The sequence below is a fragment of the Simochromis diagramma genome, unplaced genomic scaffold, assembly GCF_900408965.1.
Source record: "Simochromis diagramma unplaced genomic scaffold, fSimDia1.1 OVJJ01000674.1, whole genome shotgun sequence".
NCBI lineage: Eukaryota > Metazoa > Chordata > Actinopteri > Cichliformes > Cichlidae > Simochromis > Simochromis diagramma.
In genome coordinates this window covers 184,797-205,255 of record NW_024387360.1, presented here as the reverse complement: position 1 = coordinate 205,255, position 20,459 = coordinate 184,797, and the positions used below count along the sequence as shown (strand labels likewise).

The 20,459-nt window shown below is 46.7% G+C and overlaps 1 protein-coding gene across 2 annotated transcripts; it reads right to left on the bottom strand.

Moving 5' to 3' along the window:
• Positions 1-989: 989 nt before the first annotated feature.
• On the bottom strand, positions 990-20,040 carry LOC120718773 (phosphatidylinositol 4,5-bisphosphate 3-kinase catalytic subunit alpha isoform-like). 2 transcript variants are annotated; one of them, XM_040007472.1, is made up of 28 exons: positions 19,840-20,040; positions 16,638-16,761; positions 16,304-16,407; positions 16,065-16,227; positions 15,790-15,999; positions 11,563-11,630; positions 11,350-11,478; positions 11,217-11,270; positions 10,935-11,044; positions 10,716-10,857; positions 10,332-10,417; positions 10,127-10,232; positions 9,216-9,368; positions 9,004-9,135; positions 7,737-7,861; positions 7,343-7,424; positions 7,089-7,253; positions 6,819-6,922; positions 6,634-6,733; positions 6,200-6,271; positions 6,009-6,115; positions 5,610-5,731; positions 5,448-5,526; positions 5,206-5,376; positions 5,013-5,130; positions 4,786-4,937; positions 4,563-4,711; positions 2,275-2,399 (listed from the first exon to the last, which is right to left on the bottom strand). In XM_040007472.1, exons 2-28 carry the CDS (start codon positions 16,720-16,722, stop codon positions 2,275-2,277), a joined length of 3,213 nt encoding a protein of 1,070 aa, XP_039863406.1. In that variant the 5' UTR covers positions 16,723-16,761; positions 19,840-20,040. The 2 variants fall into 2 exon arrangements, with proteins under 2 accessions (XP_039863407.1, XP_039863406.1); XM_040007473.1 differs by lacking the exon at positions 19,840-20,040 and having other exon boundaries at positions 990-2,399; positions 16,638-16,722.
• Between the last annotated feature and the right edge of the window lie 419 nt (positions 20,041-20,459).

Genomic DNA, 20,459 nt, shown 5'->3' with positions numbered 1-20,459 from the left:
ATAAGTATGGAGGATCAACGCGGGATAATTGACTTCATTAAAAATAATAATAAGTGCTGTATAAACATTATGGCGGACCCACAGTGCATAAACTACAAAATTATATTTATAAATATATGGAGGACCAACACGGCACAATCAATACATTAAAAAAACGATAAACGAAAATACACTGCTCTGCATTAATGTATGCTTCTCAAGTCACGTGATCTTTATTTATAAAGCACATTTAAAGGACATCAAGTGTCCGCCAAAGTGCTGAACAGAAGGATAGCATAATCAAATAAAAAGAATTAAAATAGATGACAGATGAAAAAATAGAAAACATTGTGACATCCCATATGTTTGTAAAAATATATGTGTACATGCAAATATGCACATACATATACAAGAGTGTACACATTCACACACAAGCACACATATGTGAACATAAAATACATGTATACGTTTGTACAAGTGCAAACCCAACACATGTCTTTAGATGGTTTGATACAGGGGTCCCCAATCCCAGTCCACGAGGCCGGTGTCCCTGCAGGTTTTAGATCTCACCCTGGGTCAACACACCTGAATCACATGATTAGTTCATTACCAGGCCTCTGGAGACAAGACAGTTATTTATCTATTTAAATCAGCTGTGATGGATCAAGGACACATCTAAAACCTGCAGGGACACCGGCCCTCGTGGACTGGGATTGGGGACCCCTAATTTAATAGGATTGTGTGGTCAACAGTGTCAAATGCTGTCTAAGGAGCTTGGAAAAAAAAGATGTCATATATCATGGATTGATTAATACCCAGAGTTATTTGCATTTATTTTCGTTGAAATACGGTGAAATATCTTATTATTTTAGTTTTATTTATTTCATTTTAAAAAAAGAGCAGTTAGGACTCAAAAGTCACAGCAGCACCTGCTGGACGTCAGAGGAACTGAACATGTCTCAGGTGAGTAAAGCACACACACACATACACACACACACACACACACACAGTACACCAGTTAAACTTTTATTTTGAAACAACAATAATCCATAATAACACTGATCAATAAGTGCTTTAACACCTGGGCATGGTGTTATAACATCAGGCTCCGCCCTTCAGGTGACCTGCTCTCCTATGTCAGAGGGTCAAGAAGAATCAATAACATCACAAATCAATACATGAAGAAACCAATTAGTTAAAAATCATTAATACATCAGAAAACAATCAATACTGATCACATGGAAACAAACACATCACATCTCCCCGTGTGTTATCAGTCACTATAGTAACCATCACAGTCGATGATGTCAGCAATGAATGATTAGCATGCAGCAGGGGGCGGGGCTTTGATCTCTCACCTGAACAGGAAAAAACCTTCACATAAAACTATTTGAATGTAGCCCCGCCCTAGGAACTGGCAGCCAATGAGATTAGAGGGACGGGGTTTTCACTATGGTAACTAAACCTACCCACAGTTCCTTTATCCAGTGCAACAACTCAGCTATCTAATAGCTAACAGGCTAATGCTAACTATCTCAGCATGACTCATGAGCCAACAGCTAACAATGCTAAGTAGACTAGCTAAGGGCTAACGGCAGCAGCTGATTGGTTCAGATTGTCGAGTACTTTGATCCCTGATTAACGAGGATGATATGCTGATCGTAAAAATCTGTTTAAGTGGGTTCAATTCAACAAAATACTCCAAAAGATACTTCCAATAAACTCTGAAGGTAACTTCAGTCTCTAGAATGCATCATCACAATGACTCCGCCCACAGCTGGTCAGCTCTGCCTTCCTACTGGTTAGAACTCCTGATTGTCATAATCTAAATATTAATTGGTTATTGGAAGTTTTATTGCTCTCACAGTGACCACAGTGTTCACTTTGCTGGTTTCAATAAAGTTATGTCACTCAAAAATAACATTTTATAAAGTTACAGCTGCTTGTCAATAAAATTTCACTCAATAAAGTTTGACTGTTTTTGAAAAGTACAGCAGCTAACAAGCTAGTTAGCAGTAGCACCGATTGGAAGACTTTTGTGACGTCACCTTCATCATCAGCATCATCATTTTTTCCCAGCCTGCCTTTGGCATCATCAAAACCCCTCTGACCTTTGACCCTGAGATTCATATTTCTATGACAACCGTCCAAAAGACACAAGGACAAAAAACCTCTAAAGAAAATCTATGACATCAGATGACGAGTCTGTCATCATCATCATCATCATTAGTATCATAATCATCACAGTAGTGCAGTAAACAAACACACCAGTGTGGGTGTGTGGGTGGGTGTGTGTCAGTGCTCATTGGGCATGTGTCTTATGGTGTGAAAGATCCAGTCCATCTTCGTGCTCCAGCCGCCGTGGTGAGCGTCGTTCATCTGCTTGGTGAAGTACTCCAGTGCCTCCTGCTGGCTCTTCTCTGAATGACAGACAAATGGGTTAGAGACAGACTGGTTAAAGAAAAGACTAACGGTGTGTTCACACCGAACGCGATAGAGGCAGGCGGAGCGTCAGGTTTACATGTAAAGTCAATGGAAAGGCGCGCTGACCCGCGATTGCGGCCCCCGCGAAAATTCGGAAGCGTTTTGGCGTCGCGAAAACGCAAAAACGCCAGAAACGCGCGTGAGTGTAGCGCGTTTCAGGCGTTTGACTCGCGAAAAAATCAACGCGCGTGAGTTAATGTGTTGCATTTTGTGCATACGCGCGTTTCGCGTCCCCCGCTCGAGTTGGAAAAATCTGAACTCCAGCGTAAAATCGCGCCGCGACAACCAATCAGGAGCCTGGTGACGTGGCTGTTACCTAGTTCAAAGGGGCAGATCCAGCCAAAGCCATTCATTCTGCAGTCAAAATGGAGGAGAAACTAATCAGTTCTGTGGCAAATCACCCAGAATTATATGATGCTACCTATTATTTCTACCGAGACAGGAATAAAAAGGACCTAGCTTGGAGACAAATCAGTGAGGAGATCGGGCAACCTGGTAAGTTCATTCCTACTTTTTAATTTTCAGACTGACCCGATGAAGCCGCGCAAAAGCTAGCAAGCTAGCAAGCCCGCCTACTGTCCCGCGATTTTCCCACTGTTGTACAAATAGCTTTCCGCTAACCAGATAATGCGTTTATTCAGAGGACATCTGCAGGAGAAAGTGGAAGAGCCACTTCCTCCCACATCCCTCCCACATCCCTCCCACATTTCCGGTTAACGCGCGTGAAAATATGATATTTTGGGGCGCGGGCGATTTTTCTTGGACACGCGTAGAGGTCGCGAATGTGCAGGCGTCAAGTTAGGGGCGTTTTGGCGTTTTTTCACGCGCCCATCGCGTTCGGTGTGAACACACGGTTACAGGTCGTGTCCAAATTCATGGGCTGCTTCCTCCTGAGGACGCATTTGTAGACCGATTACGTCACAGCGACGCGCCGAAGGCTGTCCAAATTCGTAGACTCCTCCGAATGCAGCCGACAAGTGTGGCCTCCTTTTACCCGAATTTGAAGGATGGGTCAGGTGTGTCCTTCGTGGCCCACCATATCCCAGAAATCATAGCGCGGCCCAGCCAAACTCCAGTTTCCGGCAATGGCGGCAGCTACTAAGTTTTAAAATTACTGGTATTAATCTAAGGAGCTTGGAAAGAAAAGCGTCTGGACTTGTTTAAGTTGCTTGAAGATGTTTCACCTCTCATTTGAGAAGCTTCTTCAGTTCTAGGGTCAAATGGTGGGGAGTCCCAGATTTAAACCTAGTGGGAGTTTCCCCCCAAAGAGGGACAAAGGACCCCCCAAAAAATAAACTTTTAACATATTTTCAGGCGAGAATGTGGGCGTGTAAACTTCTAATATCTGCTCAGTTTATCAAGATATCGCATATTTGCAAAAGTGCTTCAACGTTTTTGGAGACGTCTGCTACCCACCAGCTCGATAGCTAGCTGAGAGCTCGAGGGTTACTGAAGCCGCCGAGAACGACACAACTCCCGGCACATCATTTTCAGATCACCGCGGACTTTCGCTACTCAGGTTAAATGTAATATAAGAGTCATTTAGACAACCTAAAAATGTTATTGTTGGGCTTTTTCAGTGTTTTATTTGTTTGTGAGTAAATCGGTTTGGCTGAGATTAAAGTTATTAGATTAGATTAGATAAAATAAAACTTTATTAATACCCCGGGTGGTTTTCACACAGCTGAATAAACGTCAAACAGAAAACTGATTAAACAGAAGTGTGAGATGGTCGAGAATTTACGCCGAGTTTATTAAACTCCACCAAGACAGCGGTGATGCTAATCTGAAGGCTAGACCGTTCAATTCCACAGCCGTTTACTTCCGGCCTACCCGACCTTCTGAGGACCCGGCCCACGTAGACCGCGAAGGCCGGGTCCTCAGGAGGATCCAACCCATGAATTGGGATATGACCTTAGACAGGCCGGTCTATGACAGATGGGTTACAGACAGTTCCAAGTACTGAACTGTCCCTGTGATGGACAGGAGATGGTTGCTTAGAACAGGCACTCTGCTGCCACCATGGATTGGTGGAGTTCTAGACATCTACAGCATCATAATACCACCTGTCTCCTGCCCGTCCGTCACTCCAGTCTTACCCAGGGCCAGGGTTTTCCTCAGGTAGGCAATGTCATCAAAGCTCTGCAGTTCAGGCATCCCGCAACCCAGCATGAGGGAAAAGAGATTGATGAAGAGGCTGGCGTGCTGACGGATGGCGAGGTATGCTTTGTAGCACATCTCCTGGAACCTAAACAGGTAGACAGAGAGTGAGGCGGGCTCAGAGGGAGACAGGAGGAGGTGCAAAGAGGAGGGACAGGGCACCTCTCGAACTCCTTGGTCTTGGTGGATTCCTGGATGCCTTTACTAATGACGATGAGGAAGTCCTGAGTAAGGACAAAGGGTACACGCTCCCTCTTGTAGCCAAATTTCTTCTTCTTGTGATCCAGGAAGTGACCAAAGTCAATGTGGAACAGCTGGAGGAGGCAGACAAAGAGTTAGGCGGCTGCAGTCCCAGGAAGAGCTGTCAGGGCGTGGGGTCAGAGGCTCACCTGTCCATTCTCTTTCACCATAATGTTGGAGTTGTGGCGGTCTCCGATTCCCAGGATGAACGTGGCAACGCAGTAACCAGCACATGAGCGCGTGAACAGGTCGATGGCCCGATCGTACCTGTGGGACAGACAGGAAGTGAGCAGAGGGCAGACAGGTGTTCATGCAAACAGGTGTGCAGAGGGGTGTGCTCACGCTTCGCCGCGGTTCTTGTCTTTGATCCAGTGATGCAGCGTGTTGGAGTTGAACTGCAGCGCCCCCTTCAGGCCTCCCTTGCACTGAATCTGCATGATGGTGAAGCTGTTCTTCACAACCTCAATCAGACCCACGCAGTCACCGATGGAGAGGCATCCATAGGGCAACATGCTAATACACAAACACACGCTCCGTTAGCCAGGTGTCGGTGTGATGTCACAGCTAATGTCACTGGCTCTCACCGCAGGTCCAGACCCTGGTTCTGCCAGATGTTCTCCATGATTTTAATAATCTGCAACGTTAGCATATCCTGACGCAGGTCTGTAACAGAACACACTACGTTACCCACAGTGCCCTGGCACAGCTGTAAACAGCAGTAATACAGTTAGCGCCAAACTCGTTACCATCTCCGTTCTTGAAGATGATCTCGTTGTTGGTGAAGAGAAGCTCGGACATGATGTCAGGGTTTTCCCAGTTCAGCCACAGGGGGCGCTTTGCCGAGGACATGATCCTGCACTCCTCCAGCCTAAAAGCACACGACACTTTTTAAACATTGTTTTACTTTGTTGTTTTTCAAGCCTGAAAACACGCTGATGCAGTCAGGAAGCTCTTTAAAGAATAAAACACTTAAAGTCGGTCAATATGCAGATGAATCACGTTTATATTTAGAAAACCCCACATTTCAGTACCAAGAGCTATAAATATCCACACTGATCTTAGTCATAGTCACACACACTAAAAGATCTGGTCATGCAATGATCGGTCAGGTAGGAAGTCATGCAGATTTAACCAGTTATGCCTACCTGAGATTTCCCAGCTGGTGAACTGGATTCAGTGGAGAGACGAATCCCTGCAGAGCTTCCATGTAATCTGGACGAGACATGTGCTCAACCAGAAACTTCATCTGAGTCTGACAACCAATCGCAGTACAGAAACACACGTCACCGTCAGCCAATCACAAGTCAGATTTAAGTTGCTTTGTTTGTTTTCATACTTTCTGAGTCTCGTCCTTCTTCTCCTGCTTCAGTGTGTCGGTCAGATTCACCAGTTTATCCATGGCCTCTACCTGCACGCACACACGCACATACAGGTGTGTTAGTAGCTCAGTTATATAAACAACCAGGTGAGAGAAGCTTCGTTAATCACTGACACTGCTGTTTCACTCTGCTGCTCTGTGTTATTTTCACGCTCTATTCTGTGTTTAACCTTCTAATATTTTTCCAGCATGATACTTCCTGTGAGTATGTGTCCATGCTTCTGATTGGTCTTCCAAGGCTTCCTGGTTCCTGTGAACTATCTCACAGGTAGACTGATAAATCCTGGGCTGAGACACACTTTTGTTGTGTGGTGATGGTCTTAGGTTAAGAAAAACTAGATAAGGAGCTCATGTTGAACTGGACTCAGAAGACCAGGTGTGTCAGGGCTCACCTGTCTGTTCAGGTGCTTCAGGTACATCCCGCAGGCTCTGCAGAAAGCTTCCAGCAGCAGACCGAAGCGTCGGGAAACCGTCTTGTTGTGCATCTCTGACCTGTGAGAACACTTCCTGTTAGATTAAAAATGACCAAACAGACGTGTTAGATCCCTCAGGTAAACACCAGGACATTTGCACTCACTTCAGGTGCCAGAAGAAGAAGTGCCCTATCCTCTGATTGGTCAGAGCTTTCTTTATCAGGAAACGGGCCAGAGGATTGTCCAGGTACATCTCATACTTCAACACCTGCAGAAAAGACCATGAGACAAAAGACGAAAGATAAGTGTATGTATGTGACAGTACACAGACAGGTGAGGAGTCCAGGTGTGTCTGCAGTGTGCTGCAGAGGACTGTGTGAGGCACACAGCAGCAGGTGTGCAGACCCTTTACCATTTACCATTACCACACGCACCTGTACAAGTTGCAACAGGTACTGCGACAGCTTGTCATCCGTCAGGCCCTGCACGAGGCAGCGCAGCGCAAACTCTCGGACCATCGGGTCGGGAAAGTTACAGTCCAACAACTCGAGAGCCGACTCGGGCTCCATCAGAGGCCACTCCTTCAACAGACAGTACATCTGAGGGCGGGGACAGGTGACAGAGAGACAGGTGAGTCAAAGTGAGGGTTTGAAGCATTTTTCCCTGACTGTGATGGGAAGTTTGGTACCTGAGAAACTTCGTCTCTGGAGTTCCATTTGACAGAAAGAAGCAGCTTAGGGAGAGACTCTGGGATGTTTACACAGTAATGTCTGCAGAGATACAGACAGGCAGAGACACAGGTAGACAAATGGGGAGAGACAGGTAGACAAGGCCGGTGGACAGGAACATGCACAAACAGAGAGAGTCACGTGAAGCTGCCAGACATCTAAAATCAGACAGACAGAAAGGTCCAGAAAGTTTCTGTGTCAAAGATCACGTTAGGTAAATCTGGGACTATTTAGACCTGTTCAAATGTACCTGGATCAGAGGTTTAACTGTGGGTTCAGAACGTCACAGCGTTCAGAGGACATGCCTCCAAAAATACACCTGCAGGGTGTTCACTCCATTACATTCATTCTCACCTGTGTCTCCAGAGGAAGTCCTTCTCCTGCTCCGAGAGCTCGTACAGCGGATCTCTGGAGCAGAGAGAGCGAAGCTGCTCGGCATCGCCTGACGAAACACTGCTGTCACAGGCCAAACGGCTGCTCTGAGGGAGAGGTGAGAGACGGGTGAGAGACAGGTAGTCTGAGGCAATCGCTGAGTCTTCTGTATTTGGATCTGAGTCACAGGTAAACACTGACAAACTAAAACACACAACAACATCAGAAACACAAACTGCACAGGACTGCTGCTGCTCTTCGGTCGAGATGAAACCTATAAAGATTACACCACAATTCCCAAAGAGGCAAAAAGAAGCCAAAGGCAAAACAGCTGGAGAACAGCTGGAAAGCAACTGTGTTCACTTTGAGGAAGACCCCGAAGAAGAGCACTGTTAATGGAAGGAGAGCACACAGGAAACCACTACCGATAGATAGTGGACCTCTGGTAGAGGATCTTTGTAGAAGACCTCTGTAGAGGATCTTTGTATAGGACCTCTTGTAGAGGACCTCTGTAAAGGATCGTTGTAGAGGACCTCTGGTAGAGGATCTTTGTAGAGGACCTCTGATAGAGGATCTTTGTAGATGATCTTTGTAGAGGATCTTTGTAGAGGACCTCTGTAGAGGATCTCTGTAGAGGATCTTTGTAGAGGACCTCTGGTAGAGGATCTTTGTAGAGGATCTTTGTAGAGGACCTCTGGTAGAGGATCTTTGTAGAGGACCTCTGTAGAGGACCACTGTAGAGGACCTCTGTAGAGGACCACTGTAGAGGACCTTTGTAGAGGATCTTTGTAGAGGACCTCTGGTAGAGGACCTCTGGTAGAGGATCTTTGTAGAGGATCTCTGGTAGAGGACCTCTGGTAGAGGACGTCTGGTAGAGGACCTCTGGTAGAGGACCTCTGGTAGAGGATCTTTGTAGAGGACCTCTGTAGAGGACCACTGTAGAGGACCACTGTAGAGGATCTTTGTAGAGGATCTTTGTAGAGGACCTCTGGTAGAGGACCTCTGTAGAGGATCTTTGTAGAGGACCTCTGGTAGAGGACCTCTGGTAGAGGATCTTTGTAGAGGACCTCTGGTAGAGGACCTCTGGTAGAGGATCTTTGTAGAGGACCTCTGGTAGAGGACCTCTGGTAGAGGATCTTTGTAGAGGACCTCTGTAGAGGACCTCTGTAGAGGACGTGGTCTGAGGATTTCACACACACACACACCAAACCTCAGGGGGCAGAGAGGGAGTTTTTAATGTTGTAGTTACCAGGCCGTGGCAGTAGTTGTAGCCCAGCTCTCTGCTGATGGTCCAGTTGGCGTGCTCTTCAATCTGCTGCTCATCAGGAAAAACAACGATCTGATTGAACCAGGAGAACTCCAGCTCCACGCAGGGGGTCTCCTGCAGACCACAACACCATCATTAAATACTTACTTCAGGATCAGACACACTTCTACTGTCTGAGAGAACTTGTTGGGTACCTTGTTGGGATTTGAACCCGCGACTCCAATGGGGTTGAGCAGGTCCTCTAGGCCATGGGGAACGGGCCACAGGCTGAGAGCCACCTTACCACAGACCAGGATGTCCTTGTAGTCAAACAGGTTTACATTCCCCCAGGCCAGAGGGCAGTGCTCCTGTGAGACAGGTGAGACAGAGGATGTGTCCTGGCTCCTCCCCTTCTATCGAGCATGCATCGATGGTCATTTCACCTGATGTAAAATGTGCTGTTCTTATTTAAACAGCTGACTCTGAATTGAATCTAACAATAAAAATAATTAAATCCAGGAGGAAACAAAAACAGCATGTTGATATGAGGAGATCCTGACGGCTGCTCCAACAATGATCTGATTATATTTGGAGTATTAGTTCAGTTCTCTTCCAAACCCCGGCAGCTGTCTGTGGTAGGTTTAAGTATCTACTAAAATAAAATAAAAGCTTTCTAACCTCTTTGTTTCTATTGAATAAGCAGCATGAACTGTGCATACATGTGTACAGTTTTTAGCTGTTCACATCTGACTGTGAAGCAGATGATGTAAAAGGGCATTTTGCAAAATACTTTAAAAAGGTTTTTTCCTTAAAGAAATCTATTACTTTGTGCAGTTTTTTATGTGATGTGTAATTTCCATTGCGCATATCAATCACAGTTAAATTAAAGGGTGGTGACAGTGGAAACAATGGAGCTGAGCTGTGATGTCATCAAGTACACGTCCATTCCAACATTAGAACGATCGCCGCGTCCTCCAGTTCTCAGGAACTCCAGATTCCCGTGGGAACTTCAGAAGCACGAGTGGGACGAGTACGGACTTGCGTACTTGAGTACCGAGAAACGACCTGAGACAGGTTCAACCAGCAGTCTTACTACACAGATCACCTGTACTCCCTTCTTTCCTACCTCCTTAGCTCCTTTCCTTCCCTTCACAGAGCAGATAGACAGGCAGAGTCTGGCTGAACGAGGAAGGTCAGCCAGGTAGATGTCATAGGTCAGCCACTCATTCCACCTGAAGACAGACAGGTAAGAGTTAGCTGCAGACAGGCAGGTTAAAGGAGCGACAGGAGGGGGGCCGATGTTTTAACGTGTGTGTTTGGGTGTGTCGTACCTGGGGTTGGAGCAGGGCACTCTCTGGGTGTTGACGTTGTCACAGAGCGGCTCTCCTCCGTGATAGATCCCTGTCCTCACATAGATCTACACACACACAACAAAATCCTATCTGATGTTTTGGATTCATATCACATGCAAGGGTGGGACTGATCCAACCATCCACCCAAACATCTAATCCAGTCCAGTCCTCCCTCTCTCCAGCTCAGAACCTCTGCAGAGTCCTGGGTCTCCTCCTGCTACGACCCTGTGAGTCCTTCTTTGAACATTAAAGCTTCTCAAAGCACGTAATAATTACTTGAGTCAGGGCTGATGCTTGATCATGATAACACCTGTTAGACCCCACATGTGATGCGGCAGGTCCAGGCAGCGAGTACCGACTCACCTTATCGATGTCTCTGATGTTCACGTTCACGTACGTGGCGCAGAGCAGCCGGACTCTCAGCAGAGTGTTGAAGGCCCACAAGGAGCGAGGAGGAGAACCGTCGCCTCCTCCTGGACAGGGAGACGGCTGAGGAGTCCGACGGCTGAAACACACAGCTCAAGTCACCTCCTGTCCTGTGTCCTTTGATACCTGCAGGTGTGACACCTGTGACGGCCATACCTGTAGGAAGGCGTGACGAAGCCTGAGGCGGGAAGCTGAGAGTAGAGGCTGTCTTTGGACACGAGCATCAGGTGAGGAAGACGTCCCACGATGATGCAGGAGCGGATGTACTGCAGACACACAGGTGAGGAACTGAAGATCACCTAATCCTGGATGACACTTTAAGCTCACGTTGGACAGTCTCACCTGTCCTGTACGTGACATGTGAACTATGGGCAGCAGGTAGGTCAGGTGTAGGACAAACTGTGACAGGTGCAGTGAAGCCACAGGATCAGCTGTTACCTTATACTGACTGAGAGGAAACTTCTCCAGCAGGTACTCATCGCAGCCACACACCTGAGAGGCACACAGGGAGGGAGACAGGTGAGTCGTCAGGTGTGGGGGCAGACAGGTAGACACAGACAGACAGGCGTACCTTAAGGATGTACTGGCCCTGGTACTCCTGAACGCAGAGGCGGAGCTGCTGAGGTGAAAGGTGCATCGATCGGCTTTTCTTCCTGATGGACTCGGCGATCAGCTGCTCAGGTAAACTGTCGTGACTAACCTGCACACACACACACACACACCTGGTGACTACCTCACTTCCTGTTCTGATTGTTTCAGGAACCAGCTCAGTGTCCAGGTTTACCTTCAAGGTGTACTTCTGTTTGGAGTTTGATGGAGACACGATCACCCAGATGGTCACAATCAGGCGCCCTGCACAGACAGGTACAGCAAGTCAGACAGGTATAGAGAAACAGGAAGAGACGCAGGTAAGCAGGTTCTGGGCCCAATGAGACAGGTGTGTGACAGGTAGACGGGTACAGGAGTATGAGGTGCCGTAAGGACATTATTACTGAAACGCTCTCACACACACTACTTTAAGGTGTCTCTGATAAATACAGGACAATAAAACCAGCACCGCTACCAAAAAACAGATTTATTCATAACACACGGGAAAAGACCCAGGGAAACAGAGCTAACAATATAAACGATATATAAAAATAAAAAACGATAAAAACCCTGAAAGCCTCGACTCTTGCGACCCAAACGACTCACAGACCGGTACTGGTCCAGGACCTGGGGGTGGGGGCGGCTGTGCTTGTAGCCTAGGTGAAGCAGATGCATTACTTAACAATACTGTAGCTTCCTTGAATGGATTCAAGGTGCAACAGGGAATTCGGCAAGCATGTCCTGTTTCCCCTAAGCTTTTTATATTGGCAACTCAGTTGTTAATACTGTTAATCAAAAATTCTAACGACATACAAGGAATATCAATTTTTAATAAAGACTTCAAAATAAGTCAATTCACAGATGATACATCTATTTTTTTGAAAGATAAATGCGTGGTAGAGAAAACTAAATTTTCTCTAAAGCTTCTCGTCCCTACCCTCACCTATGGCCACGAGCTGTGGGTAGTGACCGAAAGAACGAGATCGCGGATACAAGCGGCAGAAATGAGCTTCCTCCGAAGGGTGGCTGGCCTCTCCCTTAGAGATAGGGTGAGAAGTTCGGCCATCCGGGAGGGGCTCAGAGTAGAGCCGCTGCTGCTCCACATCGAAAGGAGCCAGCTGAGGTGGTTCGGGCATCTGACAAGGATGCCTCCTGGGCGCCTCCTGGGTGAGGTGTTCCAGGCATGTCCCACCGGGAGGAGGCCCCGGGGCAGACCCAGGACACGCTGGAGAGATTATGGCTACGTTCACACTGCAGGCGAAAGCGCATCAAATCCGATCTGGGTCACCGTCGTATGTGGTGCTGAATCCGACACATATCCGATGTTTTAGAAAGCGACTGCTGTTTGACGGTCATGTCGCATTAAATCAGTCTTTTATGTCACTGACACAAGACAGACGCCAATTATCAGCGCCCGATAAGACATCGCGAACGCTTCCTGTCCATCCAGTGTAGATGTCCGTGAAACTGCTGGGAAGACAACGTTGGAGAAACGTGAACATTTTCTTTGTCCTGTATAATCTGCAGATTCTGACAGAAATCTATCCTTTGAAGCAGCGCTCCTCTAAAACAGCAATGAGGATCATTATTAGGTTATTGACATTATTATGTAAATAACAAAATAACTTAAAGCAAAAATTGGGAAACGTGAAGTCCGAAGTCTTTATATTAACGTCCATCAGTCAAACATACTGTTGCTCTGGGTCTAAACAGAGCCGCTGTGTGTGACGTCTTCTTTTGCGCATGCGGCCGCTTTGAGCGTTCACACTAGAGCGCGTTTGCTGTCGCATTTTATTTGTAGTGTGAACGAGCAGACAAAAAAATCGGATTTGATCAAAAAATCGGAATTGAGCATCAAGACCTGCAGTGTGAACGTAGCCTATATCTCTCGGCTGGCCTGGGAACGCCTTGGTGTTCCCCTGGATAAGCTGGAGCAGGTGGCTGTGGAGAGGGAGGTCTGGGCTCGTTTATCTCTCAGTATCAAAAAATGTGAACCCGATTCATACAAGCTCTGACTCCTCAAGTTAAATATATAGGGCTGATAATATCTAAAAAACCCAATTAGCAGAGAAGACACTAATATTTCTAACTGTATCATGGAGATGAAGAAATCACTCAGCCACTGGTTAACCAGAGACTCACTATTTTTGGCAGAAACATCCTATCTAAAGCTGGAGGCATCTCCAAAATGATTTATCCTTGTCACTCTCTACATATCTCCTCTAAAAGCATTAACACAGAAAAATGTTGTTATTTTATATATTTATTTTCTAGTCATGTGTGTTTGTCTTATTTTTGTGTTGTATTTGCAATGTTTTTTTTTGTATTTTTTATTTTTGTGTGTGTTTGTTTGTTGTTTGGGTTTTTTGTTTCTGTTGTTTGTTTTTCTTTTTTCTTGCTTTGTTTGTTTTTTCTTTTTGTTTTCTTTTGTTTTATTTGTTTTCCTACCTGGCCTGAGGGATAGGGGTTCTAAGTGGTATGGGTAGGGGGTAAACTGGTGTAAGCAATTACTAGACATGTGAGTGTGTCATTAATCTGTGTTCTAATATTTCAGTCCAAACAGTCACTGTGAAACTTGTCTGTTGTTGAAGAATTCTGTGTGTATCTGTTTTTCTTTGTTGCTTTAAATCAATAAAAATATCTTTGAGAAAAAACATTAACACAGTTATTTTCCAATTTTTGTGGAGGAATAAAACCCATGACATAGAAAGATCCCTGAGCAGTTATAGACTCATGTTACTTATGTATTTTTGGTGTTGCTCCCCCTTTTTCTCTATGCTTGTACATATGTGTGTGTGGGTGGCTGTGTGTCTGAGCACTCGTTTATAGGCGCCGTCAGGCCTGGTGGGTGTGGCCCTGCTAGGGGACTGGCCACACCCGAAGCCACGCACCTGCTGCTGATCAGGCCTCGTCAGGGGAGCTACTTAAGAGAGTCTTGGAGCTGACGTGGGATCATTTTGTGAGACTTCCTGGCAGTTCTCCAGCTGGTCTGTTTGTGTGAGCCTACCTGTGTAGCTGAGGGCACTAACGGCTGCCTCTGTTTTCCCAGGAGGATTGCTGGAACTAGAGGGCAGCGGACACACGAGCACAAACACTGGGAGGAGACACGGAGTCAGGAGCACACGGGGATGTATTACTGTACAGTTTTCACTGTAAATAAAGAGCACTGTTTGCATCACAGAGTACCGCAAACACTGCCCACATCCCCACGGTCTGCCAACACAGACCGTGACAATACAGGTGGTATCAAAGCTCCAGAATTAGAATTTATGGATGGCACCATTAGAATTAAATGGTTAAAACCTTGTCTGTCACAGCCAGACTCTACATAGATCCCATGATCCTTGTTTAATAAAATAGGAGGATCGGACTTTATTTTGAAATGTGATTTTGAGGCAAATAAAATCCTGATCAAGATATCAAACTTTCCAAAACAGACTTTTTTGGAAAATGAGATTTACCCACAACTTCTCCCCATAATTCAGCCTTATGGAATCATAGGGTAATAACACTTAATCAAAAATCTATTTTCAAGAGTGACTGGTTAAACAAAAAGATTATATTCATGACAGATTTGTGGATGATAGCGGTGTCATTCTCAGTTACACGGACCTTTCAGAAAAATATTGTCTAAACTCAAAGAGAATATAACACATTTAGTGGACTGGTCCCACTGCCTCGGCTTCATTTGATTAAAAGTTTATGATATACAATAATTTCTCATCAGTGCTCCCAAATTTATTGCCAGGGCAATGTCAGCTGTTTGATAAAAATGCAATAAGAGTATAATTAGTAGTTTCTTCAAAGACAAAATCTTTCATAGTTACAACAGAATGGTCACATGGTTCTAATGTAGTTATTTCATATACACTGGATAAAGCGTACTGAAAATTATGAAATAGCCTCTTCTACCTAAAGTTACAGAAACACACTTTAATCCTGTGGCAGAATTTCTAATAAAGAGCTTTGGCTTTGAGGTGGATCAGTGTTGTTTTTGTACTGATGACCGTGAAACCCTAGAACATCTTTTTGTTGCCCCATCACACAATGTGTTTGGTGCAACTTAAAAAATTTCCCTAAATATTAATGATGTGCCACTATTTGCATTACATCATAGATTTTTTTATATGGATCATCTGCATTGGGTGTCTGAGACATTATTACCATCATCATACTTTTGAGTAAATATATATAAACTTAGGCAGGTTGCTGAGGAGACATCTGTGCAGTGGTTTGTTTGAAATCTACCACTTTTTCCTTCAGTTTCCTTGTCAAGAAACAACTTCCTGTTCAACTGAAACAACTTCCTGTTCAACTGAAAGGTTTTTCAGTAGTGAGAGTGTTTCAGTAATAATGTCCCTCACGGCACCTCACACAGAGAGACAGGTCCAGGGTGCTCTGGGCCCAGCAGGTGTGGGAGTACCTTTGTCCAGCTTGCTATAGATGTGCTGGGGCAGCTGGGGACTGGACTCCACGTTGGGGGGGTAAACGTAGAGCGCCTGGCTGTGGGCCCCCCCTCCTTCCCGTTCCTCCATGGCCTCTCTGCACACGCTCAGTATGGAACGGCGGAAGTCCTGGACCTCCGGGTCCTTCATCATCTCAAACTCGCAGACCGGCATCCCGATGGCGAAACCTGTGGGGGGAGGAGTCTGACTATGAGGTCATAGTGTGATTACATGTGATGGGGCGTACCCTTACCGATCTCACGGTTCAGGATTTTCTCCTCACGGTTGCCGAGGGGCTCGATGACCTTAAGGATGGGGTGGAACAGGCGCAGGTCGCACAGCCGCCTCGTCTCATCGTAAAACTCCTCCCTCTCAGCCTCCTGGGTCACGCCCACAAAGATGTAGCACGACTCCTCCTGGCCAATCGGAGACCGGAATTTATAGTTGGACTGAGATAGAAGGAAGGGCGGGGTCAAAGTTAAGAGCGTATACCTGCAGCAGGTGGTACAGGGGGTACTTCCTGGCCTCGGAGAAGAGCTGCTGCTTGATACTGATGAGAGGAGTTTCCCTCAGACACTCCAGGCTAACCATCATACCTGAGGAATGTCATGGAAACAGCATGAAAACGCCATGGAAACGCCACGGAAATACAATCCAACAGAAACACAAATATTACAGGTGAGCTGAAAAAGGACGAAGGTAAGCCTGTACGAGTGACGCTTGTGTTCAGCCTCAAAAACAAAGCTGTGACGTCATGATGTCATCTGTTGTTGACATCATGACGTCACAGAGCTACACCCAAGCTTACATCCGCCCGTGGCTGTACCGTTAGGCAGGCAGCAGTCCACCAGGATCCGGGGGGGCATCAGGTGGAGCCCCCATAGTTCCCCTGACGATGGCCTGGGCACCATGGTAACCAACAGTCACACCTCACCTCAGTGCTGGGCTACCTGTGAAAAGAGAGAGAGCTGCAGCTCAGCACAGGGCAAACAGCAGGGGTCAGAGGTCACTCTGGAACAATTCCACAGGTGCAGCTGTTGGGTGAGGCCCGTACCTGTGGGCGGAGTCACGTAACCTGAAACTAGACTTGATAAAACAAGAAAGTGAGACTAATTTTGATCACGTCTTGGCCTCCTCTTTAGCCCCGCCCCCTCTCCTTTGCTCCCCAGCCTTTGTACTTTGTTTGGGTTTGTTTGTCCTCTTTGATAACAGGAGGTTTGTCAGAGACACAGGTGTCCTCCTACGAGCCGTAACGATGTTCAGAGGACGGTTTGTCTATGAACAGCTGCAGTTAGAAGAAATAGCATCCTCCTAAAAATCTGTATGAGTTTCTATGGTAACATGTTACATGCATCATAATGAAAGTGTCACATGACAGGCCACGCCCATATGAGAACACCTGGAAAAAAAACAGGTGCTACAGCTGCTGGGTCACATGATTCTCAGCTAAAGTGAACAGATGCTGAATGAACAGAGCAGCTTCACTGACGGAGCGTTTGTATTGGTCCACAGGTAAAGTGGGAGGGCTAATGTGTGTTAGCTGAGCACAGGTCATCTGATGTTCGCTGAAAACAGGGAGACGGTTTATCAGTGAAGAGGACAACGACAGAGGAGGCTGGGTTTAACCAAAAGCAAGAGGTTCATTATGGCTAAAAGCAAAATAAACGAAGAACAACCATGACAACCTAGCCTGGGGAAACCAAAACAGAAATCATCACTGGAATTTATCGAGGAAACCTGGAAACAAAAGGAAGGACCGCTGGAGATTTGCAGACGCACTGACACAATGTATACACACAGGAGGAAGAAACACACGGAAAAACAGCTGGAACGAATTCGACTAAATGAGACGGGGAGGCAAAAACCACAGCGCTGAACGTGGGACGCAAGACTGTCAAAATAAAACAGGAAACCCTGAGAGGCAGACTTAAGACACACAGGCTTGACACATCACAAGATGGACAAACAGGGAGTCAAGGATGAGACACAAGGAGAGGAACAGAGGAAACACAGTGACGCGACTAAGACACAAAGGGACGAGGGAGCGAGACACAAAGACACGATGGACTCTTACACACACTGAAGACACAGCTCAAGCACACTTGGTCCACGCTGAGAGTGGGGTCGTCCTGTAATCTCTTACGAACTACGCTTCCCTGACTGGGATGCAACTGGAGACAGATGTAACGTGGTACGAGACCATCATGACACCTCTCACCTCAGGGTGTGGTGTTCAGAGCCCAGCAGCAGGTTGACTGAAGCCAGAAACCTGGAGATGCTGTAGGCGACTCAGCTGATCACACAGAAAGCTTGTCTTAGAGGTGCACCCTGTTAAAATGTCCCGATCACGCTCAGTCATCACGTAAGTACATCCTGGAACGCTGTGAGGTCAGTGTGTGATCAACTCTCTGTGAATGGTTCTCATAGCTGTGGTCAGTTTGCAGATTAACGATCACAAGCTGACCTCCCAGTTCCTTCAGCGGGCTGGTTCCAGTCATTGTGCAAACGTCCTGTTTAAAGGAAACCTGCAGTCAGCTGATGATGATGAAAGGTTTCTCCCACTGAAACGTCCTGATGAACAGAATCACCCTTTGAGGTCGCTCAGATTATTCACTGTTAGATTAGACGTCTTCAATCGTCATCTGATAACATCTGCGGAGCAGTGACACCTCTGTGAAAGAAGAGTCACGTGATCCATGAAACGCTCCTTTTAGATTGGTCAGATGCTGCCGGCCCCGCCTCTTCATGCAAGTGCGCAGCTAGAACCATGATTTAACTTAAGAGTCATCCTGGGTGACCGAGAGCCTTCACAGACATCCTCATGTGCTGTTGTTGTTGTTCTCCAACCAGGCCGTCAAACAAAGGAAATAGGACACACACCCCTGCTTTGTCCTGACTGTGTGTGTGTGTGTGTGTGTGTGTGTGTGTGTGTGTGTGTGTGTGTGTGTGTGTGTGTGTGTGTGAGGAAGCAGACTTCCTGGGGTTGTTTTCCTGTTGACCGGCTGCTCTAATGCAACAGCAGTTATTTCTCTCAGAGTCTCAGAGCATGACGAGGCGATCAGAGGTCAGAGGTCAGCTCCTGCTGTGAGGAGCTCACACTGTCTGTGTCACAGACTCCTGCAGAGGAGAAGATGGAGGAGCTGATCAGCTGTTTGAGGCCAGCCAGACGCAGAGGAAGTGACCTGTGAACCAGGGCTGCTGGTTTGAATCCCGTAGGTCACCGTGGGCAGAAACACGACGATGAGAGGTCAGAGGTCAAAGTATCACTGAGGATCAAAACAAACCAGCCAAAGATTCTGAACGACCAACCTGAGGAGGTCCAAACACATCCCAGACTGTGATCTAACGGACAGGAGAGCATTTCTGACAGAACCAGTAGCACTTAAAGAGATGCAGAGGGAACCCCAGAGAACCTCAGAGAACCTCACAGAGAGCTACATCCACCCCAACCAGAGGTCTAAACAGAGAACCTCACAGAGAACCTCAGAGAACCTCACAGAGAGCTACATCCACCCCAACCTCACAATAATGTGACAGAGGTCTAAACAGAGAACCTCAGACAGGTGTAAACAGTTTTTAACAGTCTGAACAAGAACTCTGCTGTTGTTGTTCCACAGCGATGTCTGATTTCAGAATAAAATAAACATTTTTTTTATATATTTTACAAACAGGTTTGAGGAATTTTCACAATAAAGTTCTAAAAAGATTAAAAGCTGTAAATGGAGTCAGAGTCAGGATGCTTTATCATGTAAGTGTGGACGTTCATCGATCACGAGGCTTCTGTCAGCAGGAAGCTGATTATGCTGTTTGTTTATTGTGAAAATCTCAGCTGCAGCTGAAACAAACAAAAGCTCTACAGTCACGTGACCCGCAGACGTCTGATGACATCACGCAGGTAAAAACAGGAAGCGCCGGCTGATGTAACAAACCGGCCCTCCTCCTCTCCGTGACCTCAGACTAGGAAATGGTTACCATGACAACAGGAGTGGGAGCATCCATTAAAAAAGGAGGAGAGTCTTTGTTCCTACCTGGGGGCGAGCCCGAGGGTCCAGCGGTGCCGCATCCTGTCAGTCCATTCGTCCAGTCTGTTCGTCTGTCTGCGAGTCTTTGTCTGTGCTCGCGTGTCCGCCCCCCTCGGCTGATCCCGTCGGACACACAGACAGACGCCGTCCCTCCGTCGGAGGCACTGAAACTGTCTGTCTGTCCGTTTGCAGCGGGCTGAGCAGCAGCAGCAGGAGGAAGTGGCTTCTCCCGGAGCCACAGAACAATGTGCAGCTGAGGAGGAGGAGGGTGTGTGTGTGTGTGTGAGGGGGGGGGCTCATCCTGTGCTCTTCCTCTCTTAAAGGGCCAGCAGCTTCACAGGCAGGAGGAGCTGACTGCTGAGCTGCAGGTCAAAGGTCAGTTTTAGAGGAGAGGCGCAAGCTGTGAACCAAAGTCCATTCAAATTTTGACCGATTTAAAGATCATCAGTTAATCCTAATCCTGTGTTTGTTTCCAGGATTGTGTGTGTGTGCGTGCAGGGGGAGGGGCTCGCTGGATTAAGGATTAGATATTCTCCTTTCTCTGATTTGGCTGTTTTCTCTCCATCTGTCAGCCTGACCCAGTATCCCAGCATGCACTGTGTGTGACGTCATACCCCACAGAGAGA

Excerpts from the sequence above, each read along its gene's own strand:
- LOC120718773 (XM_040007472.1), bottom strand. The coding sequence starts at position 16,722 with ATGGTGCCCAGGCCATCGTCAGGGGAACTATGGGGGCTCCACCTGATG. Across the intron at positions 16,228-16,303 it reads CCCTGTACCACCTGCTGCAG|GAGGAGTCGTGCTACATCTT; the intron begins GTATACGCTCTT and ends CCGATTGGCCAG. Across the intron at positions 7,254-7,342 it reads CCAGAGACGAAGTTTCTCAG|ATGTACTGTCTGTTGAAGGA; the intron begins GTACCAAACTTC and ends CCCCGCCCTCAG.